This window comes from Vombatus ursinus, unplaced genomic scaffold, assembly GCF_900497805.2.
Source record: "Vombatus ursinus unplaced genomic scaffold, bare-nosed wombat genome assembly UNPS02008996.1, whole genome shotgun sequence".
Lineage (NCBI taxonomy): Eukaryota > Metazoa > Chordata > Mammalia > Diprotodontia > Vombatidae > Vombatus > Vombatus ursinus.
Window position 1 is genome coordinate 6,227,479 of NW_020948774.1, and position 13,472 is coordinate 6,240,950.

General features: G+C 38.5%; 1 protein-coding gene across 1 annotated transcript in view; it reads left to right on the plus strand.

The window, feature by feature from the left end:
- The window catches only part of DNAH17 (dynein axonemal heavy chain 17), a 220,544-nt gene that overhangs the window by 58,604 nt on the left and 148,468 nt on the right, over nucleotides 1-13,472 (plus strand). Inside the window, exons 25-27 of the mRNA XM_027850181.1 lie at nucleotides 9,445-9,693; nucleotides 10,843-10,965; nucleotides 12,308-12,655. Coding sequence (XP_027705982.1) covers nucleotides 9,445-9,693; nucleotides 10,843-10,965; nucleotides 12,308-12,655 — 720 coding nt within the window. The remainder of the gene's footprint in view (nucleotides 1-9,444; nucleotides 9,694-10,842; nucleotides 10,966-12,307; nucleotides 12,656-13,472) is intronic.

Genomic DNA, 13,472 nt, shown 5'->3' on the forward strand with positions numbered 1-13,472 from the left:
ATCCATTTGAATATATTGCTGGTCTAAATCTAATCTCTACCATGCTGCTTTCCAGTTTTCCCAGTTCTTGTCAAATAGGGACTCCTTTCCCATGTCTATGTTCTGGGGTTTAGTTTTAATCGTTTTAAGGATTACTGCTTTGTAGCATAAATTGAGGTCTAGAAGTGTTGTTCCCCCTTCATTCTTACCTTTTTCATTATTTCCCTTGAGATTCTAGGTCTTTTTTTCCTCCAAATTAATTTTATCATTTTTGTCAAGCTCTATAGAGTACATAGTACTCTTGGTCGCTTGATTGGATTATATTATTTTTTATTTATGTTATATTTTTGTGATCCAACCATGACCAATGAATCTCCCTCCAGTTACTTTAATCATCCTTTATTTCTTTAAAGAACTCTTTCTAAATTGTGTCTATGGATTTCTAGAATGTGGTATGGTAGATTGACTCAGATATTTTATGTATTTTACAGTTATTTTGAATAGACTTCCCATTCTATTATTTCCTATTGAGTTTTCTTGTTGCTATATATAAGTGCAATTAATATTTGTGGGTTTATTTTGTATCCTGATAATTTACTAGAGATATTGATTGCCTCATTTTTTTTTTTTTTGCTGATTTGTTAGGATTTTCTAATTTAATCATTATGGCATTAGCAAGTAGGGATAGCTTCACCTCTTCTTTGCCTATCCATATGCCTTTAATTTCTTTTTTCTGATGGTTATTGTTAGCATTTCTAGAATTATGTCAAGCAACAGTAGGGAAAAGGAAGCATCCTTGTTTTATTCTTGTTTTTATTGGGAAATTTTCTGGTGTCTCCTCAAATAATGCTAGCATTTGGTTTTAGATACATACTTTTGTCCTTTCATACCTATGCTTTGAAGAGTCTCTACCATAAATGAAATAATATAATGAAATTTAAAGGCTTTTTTTCTGTAACTATTGTGTAGTTTTGAATTTTTTTTAAATGCAGTTGTTAATTACTTGTTTAATTGGTTTTATGATGTGGAAATATCCTTGTATCCTTGATATAAATCCAATTTGATTCTACTGAATATGTTTTGGATATAGTCATGTAGAACTTTTGTCAGGATTTTATTTAAAATTTTAAAATTGCTATTCATTAATAATATTATCTAAGGTTCTCTTTCTTTGATTTATACTTCTCTGGTTAAGGTATGAGGACTATATGGAGCACTACCCTCAGGACTCACCAGCCCAACTCACAGCACCACTGGCGGGTTAGGTCTCCACGGGGTGGCTGTTGCTACTCTAAGTGTTCTAGGGGTCACCATGTGGGTGGCTATTCTCCTTAAAGCTAGCTCACAAGCCCATATCAGTGTGCTTCCTCTTAATCAGTTCTTTAACAAATGCATTTGCTCGAATGGCATAGCAAAGACAGCAGTTACAAAGCATCTCTCCCAAACCTCAGGGGCACATTCTCATACAAACACACCCAGAATCCAAAAGCAGGGAAAAGTGGACCCTAAATTAAAATACAATGATAGTGAGTACATGTGTAGGGGACACACATGGCCAAGGCAACCAACAATCCTGGCATTGCAGATCCTTGGTATTCTTTCTTTCTCCAGAGTCCCTGTGAAGTTTCTTAAAGTTTCTCCATCATTCAGCTGCGCTGCCTTTTTCACTGAACCAGCTCTTTGCATAGTGCTGTGTCTCTGATAGAGGGGCAGTCACTCAGCTGGACAGCTCCTTCTAGGGTGCAGTGGCTGGAATGGGCAGTATGCTCCTGGGCTAGGTCAAGCAGTTCACTCGCTGTGCTGGCTTCTCACCAGGCTCCATTCCACTGGGCAGGTGGCACAGCCACTATCCTGTTCTCAGGGTGGGGTATCTCTGCTGCGAGGTTTGATCTGCCGAGCTTGCTCTTTAGTGGGCAACCGCAGTCTCTTTTCCACCGTCAGCTTCTGAGTGGCCTGGGGAGGTGTGTGTGTGGGGGGGGGGGGATGCTGCTCTCTTTCCAGCTGGAGTGTTACCTAGCTCTTTTCAGTAATGGCACTGACCCTGAGCTGAGGATCAGCAGAAGCTTCTTTCCTTTGACAATCAACCTCAACTCTGCGGTGGATTGTCACCTCCAGACAGGTGGATTAGAGGTTTGCCTTTCCTTTGGACATATACTTCCTGTAGAAATGTCCTTTCCCTCCTTATTCTATGTTGCCTTATGGTATTTAATTTCAGTTCAATCATTTTTATCTCCTAAATTCTTAGAGGAATCTTATGTAAATGAGTGACTAAGGACTTAAAGTGTCCCATGAGAACATTTATTTTTCTTCTGGAGAGCCAAATGTTAAATATTTACTAGCATACCACTGCAGGACTGGGTTATCACATGGCCCAAAACAGACACTAAAATTTCCACGTAGTCCATGTGGTCTCCTGGCAGCAGAAAGGACAACTCTGAGCATGCTCCATGGGCTGGCCCTGCTAGGTTAATTTAACTTAGGTTTTTGGATTTGTAAAGTTCTTTCAGGAGACCTATCATTTTTTTTTTCTTTTCTGGAGTCAATCAGGATTAAGTGGCTTACCCATAGCTAGTGTCTGAGACTGGATTTGACCTCAGGTTTTTCTGACTCTAGGGTTGGTGCTCTATCCACTGTGCCACCTGAGACCTATTATTTTTTTTTTGTTACATTTAATTTTTCTTTTATTTTTTTCCTCAGTTACATATAAACAAAAAATTTAAACATTTTAAAAAAATTTTGAATTCCATATTTTCCCTCCCTCTATCCCCTCCCCTCTCCTTGAGAAGGCAAGCAATTTGATATAGATTATACATGTACAGTCATGAAAAACATTTCCATATTAGCCACTTTGCAAAATAAAATGCAGACCCAAAAAACCTGCCAAGAATAATAAAGTTTATGTATGTGTATGCATGCATGTATGCATGCATGTATGCATGCATATATACATACACACACATATATATGTGTGTATATACACATACAGATATACATATATGTGTATATACACATACACACACACACACACACACACACTTCCATCTGCATTCAGACTCCATCCGTTCTTTCTCTGGAGGTGAATAGCATTTTTTCTTTTTGTTTAGTATTTTATTTTTTCCCTAGTTATATGTTAAAACAATTTTTAACATTCTTTTTTAAAATTTTGAGTTCCTAATTCTCTCCCTCCCTCCCTCCCCACATTCCCAATTGAGAAGACAAGCAATTCGATATAGGTGAGACTTACCATTCTTAAGTTACCTTTTTGCATCTTGTTTTCCTGTTACTCACTTAGGGTTTATAGAAAAGTCTTGGGTTCTTTTAATGTTGTTGCTTTTCACTTCTGCCAAATTTTCTTCCATATTATTATTTTTATGTTACAAATATCTCAATATCATTTTCATTCTTTAGAGAGATTCTTTAGCATGAATTAATTTTTTTTCTTAATCTGATAATTGTGTTTTTAAAATTTGTGTTGAGTTCCAATTTCTGACCTATAATCATTCCTTATTTGTTCTTTTGTGGGTTTCATTTCTTTTTCAAACTACTTTTGAATTTCTTGTTGTTTGTGATCCTTGCGGAGTCCATAGGATTTGTTTTATATCAGGCACTATTTAGTTCTCTTTACTTCATATTATATTTGCTAAGAGAGCTTTTATTTTCTTATTTGTTATTTCTTTTTGCTTTTAGGATCTTTCCTGTTGATTTGTCTAGGTGTTATTCACTGGATATTTATTGAGGCTTTTTGCTTGATATTTTTGGAGTTTCAGCCTTGTTTTATTTCCCTGTCACTCATTTTCTGGCCTTCCTTTTTCTGATTAGCAGACTGCAGAGGCTGAGCTGCAAGCTTACCTCAGCCTCCTCATGTGGTATTGTCTAGAGTTGGCCATCCTGGGTTCTGCCTGAGTAACCTCTCTGGGGACAGGACTAGCCCCAGATGGGGTTTCAGTTCTCTTTCCTTCAGGCCTGATGTGGCTGTCCATGATGTACCCTTCCCTAGTCGTTCCTTTGCTCTCCTCATTTCCTTCGTGGTAGAATAGTCTATGGATGGTCTGAAGTTCAGGCAGAATCAAAGCAGCTTTGGGGTATTACCCTGGGTAAGACCCTACATGTGAATTGTCTTGTGCTCCTCTTGGGAACGTGTAGAGGCTGGCGGAGGAAGGATGTTGAGCACAGGCACTCAAGTATTAGAATTTTACAGTGATAGGCTTTTACTTTGTTAGGAATTCAGTCTTCTGTGGAATGAGTTATAATTACTCTACATCTGATGCATAATAACATTTATGGGAGTTGGAGGGTTTTTGAAGAGGTTTAGAGAAAAGTGACTAATCTGCATTTTGCTAGTCATGCCCTTTAGACTTAATTTCATTCAACTGGTGGGGGTGTGTATACAAATGATAAAAGAGAACATTCCCCTTTATGTCTATGGTTGCAAAAGTGCGATATGAATAATGAAGCTGTGTGTGGGAGTGTGGCGGGGAGAGAATGGAAATCACCAATAAGTGATCTACATACAAGATCTTGAACCCTAAAATTATGACAAGCTCCTGTCCTTCCATGTCTGCCTCTATTTCACTCCTAAACTTGATCTTTATCCTTATTGCAGCTTCTATTCCTTCCATCCCTCCCTATTTCCCCAGTCTATCACCCCCGTTCTGCTTTCATTTACTTCCCTTCAGTGACTTTACCCCACAGTGAAACAGTTCAATAAGGCATTCTCTTCCACCTCTGAAACTTTTGATCTTTCTCCTTTTATTTTTCATATACTACTAATAGCCAACTTTGTGTCATTCTTATCACCTGCTTCCCTACTCCCAAATTGCTGAGCATCCCTGAAGAAGTCATTGAATTGTGACAATGTGTCCGTTACAGATTCATCTTATTTAACTTCAAATGGGCCTTCCCGACACTCATTTTATTAACTTTTGATTGACTTCCTATCACAACCCCCACAACGACTGTTCTAAACCTCCTCCACTCTTATCAAACCCCCAATTCTACTCCCACCACTCTTGCTCTAAGCAGATAACCTATTTTACTGAAAAGATTGAGGCCATCTATAGTGAGCCCTCTCTTCCCTCCTCCTCCACTTCTATACCTTCTCTACCTCTATACCCATTCTTTCCTCATTTGCTTATCTCAGAGAAAGAAGTGGTCTTTACCTTTGCCCTTGCCATGGCTAATCTCTCCATTTTTACCCCAATCTCATCTCCTCCTATCTCCTTTGGGAACTTGCCAAACAATAATTACCTTTCTCATCCATTAATCTTTCTTCTCTCTCTAACAGTTCTTTCCTTGTGCCTATAAATATAATCAGGTTTTTTCCATCTTTAAAAAAACCTTCACTTGACTGTGAAACCTCTGACTCCCGACACCACCACTCTGCTAAAACTTCTCTTTCAATGCTCTCCACTGATCTCTTAACTGCTAAATCTAATGACTTTTCTTTGCAATTCCCTCCTTTCTTTGACCTTTCTGCAACTTTTGAAAATGATCATCACCTCCTCCTGGATACTCTCACCTCCCTTGACTTCTATGACACTACTAGAAATCAATATTTTTCAAATTGCTCTTTCTCCTTGTATTTTACTGACTCCTCACCTCCTCCTGCCCCTGAGTATAAATGTTTCCCATGACCTTGTTCTGGAACCTTCGATCTCTCTGTGTGTCTCTGTCTGTCTATCTCTTTTTCTCTCTCTCTCGTTACTCTATCTTTGTTGTTCTTATCTACTCCCATGGATCCAATTATTTCCTCTATGCAGATGACCTCCAAATCCAACCCTACTTTCTTCTCTCTATGTTAGGCCCATGTCCCCAACTACCTCTGTCTGAATGCTTTATTGGCAGCTCAAACTCAACAAGTCTAAAATTGAACATATCATCTCCCGTCTTCTGCCTTCCCTATTTCTATAGGTGGTATCACCATTCTCCCAGATACCCAGGCTAACCACCTCAAAATAATCTTTGCTTCTTCATTCCTCACATCCATTTCATTGCCAAGTTCTAATAATTCTCCTTCTACAATGTCTCTTACATATCCTCTTTCCTTTACTTATATGGTCACTACTCTAGATTAAGTCCCCATCAACACTTACCTGAACTGTTCTGCAGGCCTCCAATCTGTCCCGTCTTCCAATCTAGTCTCCACACAAATGTCAAAATAATCTTCCAGTTTTATAGCTCTGATGATGTCACTCCCTTACTAAAAAATCTTCAGTAGCTCCCTGGTCCCTCTAGAATAAAATAAAAACTCATCCTGACTTTTTAGGCCATTTATAATTTGGCTTCAAAAGGCCTTTCCAGTTTAATGTCACTTTACTTCCTGTTATATATTACATTTTCTAATCAAACTAGGCTATAACATGTTTTCTCATATGTCATTTCCAGATTCTTTACATACAGGCCACCCTCCATGCTTAGAGCACACTTCTCAGCTTTGTCTTTCAGAATTCTCCTCCTTCAAGGTCTAGTTTCAGGTTTCACTTCCTTGGTAAAGTCATCTGGATGCTATTCTCTCATTTCTCAGATTTCCTTAGAGTACTTTTTCTCCTGCATTAAGTTTGAGATTTCAAAGAACAGAAGAAAAATGCTCTGAATTTAAAGGTTTATTGAGTAATATGCAAGACCTATTCACTCATATAGAAAAAATATAAGGAAACACATCATCTTTGGTACATCTCACTGCCATCTGCCTTTTTTTTTTTAATATGGTCAGGGAAATGAAATCGAACTTATTACTGTTCCCAGAAGATCTTCCATCCAGACAATAATGCGATGACCACTGGGGGGCCCACATTTGATTGGGGTCGTATGGTTTTATAATGAGGCACACAAAGGGAACCTATTGCCTCTTCCAGACAGAGTAATCTATGCAAAGCAGATAAGGCTAAACACAGGAATGATAGAATTCCTCTACAGTCACTGGGGCTATACTCATGGACATTTGTTAGTCACTCCAGCTGTTCTTATCTTTAAGTCACCCTACTTCCCACTGGAAAGGGCTTGGTCTAACTGACCTATATCATCTTCTTTGTCCTTCTCACTATGCATTATACATATCTGTATACACATTGTATCTCACTCCGTCCCCTGCCCAGAAAGTAATTAAGCTCTTTGAGACCAGGATTCTTTTTTTCTTTCTTAAAAAAAGATTATACTCAGCATCTAGTATATATAAAGTAAATGTTTAATAAATATTTGTTTAATAAAATTGATTTGAATTGAATTTGAAATATTTTTTTTCTTTTTTTTTTTTTTGCTTAGGCAGTTGGGGTTAAGTGACTTGCCCAAGGTCACACAGCTAGTAAGTGTCAAGTGTTTGGTCTGAGGCCGGATTTGAACTCAGGTCCTTCTGACTTCAGGGCTGGTGCTCTATCCACTGCGCTACCTAGCTGCCCCTGAAATACATTTTTAAAGGGCAGAAATCACCACAAAGACAAACAAATGCTGTTTTTTTTTTAATTTTATTTATTTTTTTTTTAGTTTTCAACATTCACTTCCATAAAATTTTGAGTTCCAAATTTTCTCCCCATTCCTCCCCTCCCCCCACCCAAAGACGGCATGCAATTTGATATAGGTTTTACGTATATATTCATATTAAACCTATTTTCACATTAGTCATGTTGTAAAGAAGAATTAGAACCAATGGGAGAAACCATGAGAAAGAAGAAACAAAAAAAAAGAGAGAGAGCAAATAATATGCTTCGATCTGCATTCAAACTCCATAGTTCTTTTTCTGGATGTGGATAGCATTTTCCATCAAGAGTGTTTTGGAGTTGTCTTAGATCCTTGCATTGTTGAGAAGAGATATCAAAGTTAGTCATCTCATAATGTGGCTGTTACTGTGTACAATGTTCTCCAGGTTCTGCTTATTTCACTCAGCATCAATTCATATAAGTATTTCCAGGTTTTTCTGAAGCCCTCCTGCCCTTCATTTCTTATCGAACAATAGTATTCTATTACATTCATATACCACAACTTGTTCAGCCATTCCCCAACTGATGGGCATCCCCTCAATTTCCAATTCTTTGCCACCACAAAAAGAGCTGCTGTAAATATTTGTGTACATGTGGGTCCTTTTCCCATTTGTATGATCTCTTTGGGATACAGACCAAGTGGTACAGACCAAGTGGTATTGCTGGATCAAAGCGTATGCACAGTTTTATAGCCCTTTGTGCTTAGCTCCAAATTGCTCCCAGAATGGTTGGATAAGTTCACAATTCCACCAACAATGCATTAGTATTCTAATTTTCCCACATTTTCTCCAGCATTTATCATTTTCCTGTTTTGTCATGTTAGTCAATCTGATAGGTATGATGTGGTACCTTAGAGCTGTAGAAATGCCATTATTAAGTGATATATATGTAATTACTTTCTTGAAAAGGGGAGACAGATTCAGCCTCCCTCACAAGTGGGATGAGTGGCCTAGACTTTGAATTTTGCCTTGTCTCTCAAACCAAGGCAATATCACCTCGTTTGGAGGCTGTGAGAGAATGAGCAAGGATGAAAAGGAAAAGGACACGGGGAGGAGCCAGCATCTTCCTTGCCTAGTGGAATATCCAGTGAAGCTCAAAGCAGTTTTAACAGTGGCAGTCTGAGGCCAGCAGCTGAGAAGCCTTTCTCTTCCCAGGCCATAGGAGATGTATAAAGACTGGTTCCTATGGTGGCAGCCCCGTTGTGGTTCTATGATGTGAGAAATTCTGGTCAGGGCTCCCTCACTTCAGGGAATGTGAAAGAATGGGTGAAACTGGAACTGTCTCTCCAACTCCCCTCTCCTCCCTCTCCACTTGTTTGTTCATTAGCACATTGGTTTGCAATTAGTTTTCTCTTCATGAGTTAAGCAAGGGCTTCTTGACCAGGTGTACAGAAATAGATTTCAAGGGTTTCATGAACTTGAATGAGAAAAAAAGTTACATCTTCATTTTCACCAACTGAAATTTAGCATTTCCTTCAATTATGTCAAAGCATTATTCTGAGAATGACTTCACCTTTTACCAAAAGGGACCACAATGGGTTAAGAACCCTTCAGCTAATCTGTTTTCTTTTTACCGATTTTTTTTCTTTTTCTCTATAGAAGTGTAGTCTACCCAGACCTATGTAATTCCTTATATCCTTTTCTTTGCAGTTTGAGTGAGGAATGGGATAGCTCTAGTGGTTTAACCTTGTAGAAGAACAATATACGGGGAAGTTTTTTCCTGGTCTCTAGATGGGAACTTGAGTCCTTGGTCCATTGTTAGAGAATCTTTCTCTAGCTGAGGACAGATATAATAAGCCATTAACCTCATGTTACCTTATAATGCTGTAAGCTCCCAAACATAGAATTTTAAAAGGGAATTCCAGACCATTCCCTTCCCTCGATGAAAAGAGCTAACTTTTATTTCTGTTGTGATCCTAGCAGTTACACATATTTGTCTCCTTGTGAATTTTCCCTTGAAAAGGTGCTATGTGAAATGACTCTTCTCATTTTAGGTGAATGCCAGCATTGATGACTGGAGGACTACCAAGTGGAAAGATATTAATGTTGAACAGATGGACTTTGACTGTAAGAAGTTTGCTAAAGATGTAAGGAGTTTAGACAAAGAAATGAGGGCCTGGGATGCCTTTGTGGGACTGGATAATACTGTGAAAAACATGATCACATCCCTCCGAGCTGTGAGTGAGCTACAGAATCCAGCCATAAGGGACCGCCACTGGCAGCAGCTCATGCAGGCGACACAGGTACACCTTGAAACTTAGACCAAGAATAGTCAGCGACTGCCATTCTTTTGGCTATATTTCCTGTTGTCAGCCATTTGTGCCTATTAATATAATGTCTTTGATAAAAACATTAATAATGGATAAAGCTTCTTCCCTAATAACTCTTATCAGAGACAAAAGTAAGCCCCATAACCCCAGCCTCAGATACATCAATCAATTAATAAACATTTATTAAGCATCTACTATGTGCCGGGCACTGTGCTAAGCACTGAAAATATAAAAAAAGAAGCAAAAGACAGTCACTGCCCTCAAGGAGCTTGCAATCTAATGGGGGAGACAACATGCAAACAAATATATTTAAAGCAAGGTATATACAAGATAAACAGGAAATAATTAACAGAGGGAAGGTACTAGATTTAAGAGGGGTTGAGGAAGCCTTCCAGTAAAAGATGGGATATTAATTGGGACTTAAAGGAAGCCAGTGAGGTCAGTGGGTAGAACAGAGAAAGGAGAGCATTCTAGGCATGGGGAACAATCAGTGAAAATGCCAGGGCTGTTTATGGAACATCTAGGAGGCCTAGGATGATCTTGGTGTACTAAATCAAAGATACTTAGCAGCAAGTAAGCTGTAAGAAGAATGGAAAGGGGGGTGGGGTGGGAAGTAGATTATAAAGGGCATTGAATGTTAAACAGAGCATTTTGTATTTGAAGCTGGAGGCAATAGGAAGCCACTGGAGTTTACAAGTTATTTGGGCTTTTCTTGTTAAAGATACTGGAGTGGTTTACCATTTTCTTCTCCAGCTCATTTTATAGATAAGAAAACTGAGACAGACACAGGTCAATTGATTTGCCCAAGATCACACAACTTGTAAGTGTCTGAAACTGGATTTGAACTCAGATCTTCTTGACTCCAGGTTCAGGGTTCTATCCATTACATAAATATCTACTATTTTCAAGGCACTATAAGAAGTGTTGGGTATCCAAAGAAACATAAGTCATGGTTCAAAGTGTTGACAAATGAACGAACTTATTTTTCAGTTGATTAATCTATTTCTTTGAAGTATTCAAATGCTAGGAATTTCTTTAGATTTTAGATGTTATAGAATGATAAACAGTGTGTCCTTGGAAATGACAAACATTAATGACCTTGGAAATAACCTTTGGTCCTAGGTGAAATTTGAAATGTCCGACCAAACTACTTTGGCAGATTTACTACAGTTGAATCTACACAAATATGAAGATGAGGTTCATGGTATTGTAGACAAGGCTGTGAAGGAGTCTGGGATGGAAAAGGTATGATTTAGCAACTAAATGAGGACTATGGCTTTAAAGCTCAAAGGTGCCTTAGAGGTCATCTAGTTAAACCCCCTCATTTTATGGGTGAGGAAACTGAGGCCTAAAGAAGTGAAAAAGTGATTTGCACAAAGTCCCATGCGTAGAGTCTGAGGATGAGATTTGATCCTTAATGATATGATTCCAAACCCAACCCTCTTTCCATTGGACCAATTCTCTCCTTAAAATCAGACTATCCCAACAGTTGCACTGGAATTCAATGTCATTTCATCTGTTGCTCAATGTTCACATATCTTTTCAATAAGCTGCAGTTGAACTGTGCCTCATTTTACCCATCCAATTAGAAAAACACTGGCAGAATTTAATTTTAATTACTTTTTAAATATTTTTTGTTTTTTATATCACCATAGTTCCCCAGTATTCCTTCCAACCCCCTTCCCAGAAGGTTATCTCATATAATAAACAATATTTTAAAGGCAAAAAAGGAAAAAATTCAGTATAACTGATCAATTTATTGAAAAAAGTCTGAAAACATGTGGAGTGCGACACTAATGAACTTCCTGCCTCTGTAGAGAAGCAGAATTTATTTTCAAGCTACAAGGACTAGCTCACTTGCAAGAGATATATTCCTAGAAAGTATGCAAATTGAATTTTTAAATAGATTGAATCCTATTTTCCCAATTATGTCTTTAAAGATACTTCATTTTCATTTCTGCTTTTCAAATTGCTGGGGTTCCTAATACTTCTATTTAAGCTATTTGGTTAAGTAGTCAGTGATATGTTAATATACATTTAAAGTCATTGGGAAAATTCTTAATTAAAGGAAACCTAAGGTAAGTATGTCTTTTAATAAAGTAAAGAGGGGGTTGCTGCTAGGTGGTGTAGTGGATAGAGCACTGGCCCTGGATTCAGGACAACCTGAGTTCAAATCCGGCCTCAGACATATAACACTTACTAGCTGTGTGACCCTGGGCAGGTCACTTAACCCCATTGCCTAGCCAAAAAAAAAAAAGTTAAGAGGGGCAGCTTGGTGGCATAATAGACAGAGCTTTGGCCTTGGAGTCAAGAGGACCTGAGTTCAAATCTAACCTCAGATACTTGACACTTACTAGCTGTGTGACCCTGGGCAAGTCAACCCCCGATTGCCTTACCAAAAAGCAAATAAATGAATAAAGTAAAGAAGCCCTTTATAACTTGAATAATCACTCAATTTAGATGTCAGATATTATTATTTTTCTTAGAGAACAGTAGAATGATTCCAGAGATGCTTGGGGTCATTGCAAAGTTTCATGTTAAAAGGAGCTAGGTAAACTGATGTATGTTTATTTATGTTAATTAAAAGGTTTTGAAAACACTAGATAGTACCTGGTCTACCATGGAATTTGAACATGAACCCCACCACAGAACTGGAACCATGATGCTGAAATCAGATGAAACTCTGATTGAAACTCTGGAAGACAACCAAGTGCAGCTTCAAACCTTGCTGACTTCCAAGTATCTTGCCCATTTTTTGAAAGAGGTGACAAGCTGGCAGAAAAAGCTGTCAACAGCCGACTCTGTCATTTCCATCTGGTTTGAAGTGCAGAGAACTTGGAGCCATTTGGAGAGTATCTTCATTGGGTCTGAAGACATTCGAGCTCAACTCCCTGAGGATTCACAACGTTTTGATGAAATTGATCGAGATTTTAAGGTGAGCAAAAACGCTCCTCCTTGAGCATGTTAAAAAAAAAAAACACCAATATGGGGGGGAAAGTGGAGCTAGGATGAATAGTCACAACAAAAGATGGAAGTTACAAAGAGCTAAAATCAGGTTTGATATAAGGGAAAAAAACTTAGTAGCAATTAGAATTATCCTCAAGTGGAATAAGCTGCCATAGTGGCTCCGCCATCACTGGAGAGCTTCACAAAATCTGGGTGGCTACTTACTGGGTCTCATGTAGAGGGAATTCTTGTTCAGATATGGGTTGGATCATATGGGTTCTTAATTCCCTTACAACTCTGATGATCTCTGAAAACCCTCTTATAGAGCAGGGTGACATAGAGACATGGGTTCAAGTCTTGTGTCTGCTCCTTACAGGCTGTGTGACCATGGGCAAGTCACACTTAACAACTCTAGGCAAAGTGTGAAAACTGTTTCTTGTCTGGGTTCCTGTCTATTTAACACTTTCAGCCTTTGACAAAACATGTAATAAATTAACCACAAAATAAAAAAAAAAAAGCCAGCCTCAGAGTCAGCAAGACCTGGGTTTGAGTCCTGCTTCCAACACATACTAACTCCTATCAAGTTACAACTTCTCACTACTGCCAGACAATTCTGTACAACTCAAATGGCAGCTAGGTGAAGCAGTGGATAGAGTGCCAGCCCTGAAGCTAGGAAGAGTTCAAATCTGGCCTCAGACACTTAATAACTGTGTGACCCTGGGCAAGTCACTTAACGTTGCCTCATCTGTAAAATGAGCTAGAGAAGGAAATGGCAAAACCACTCCAGTAATCTTTGCCAAGAAAAC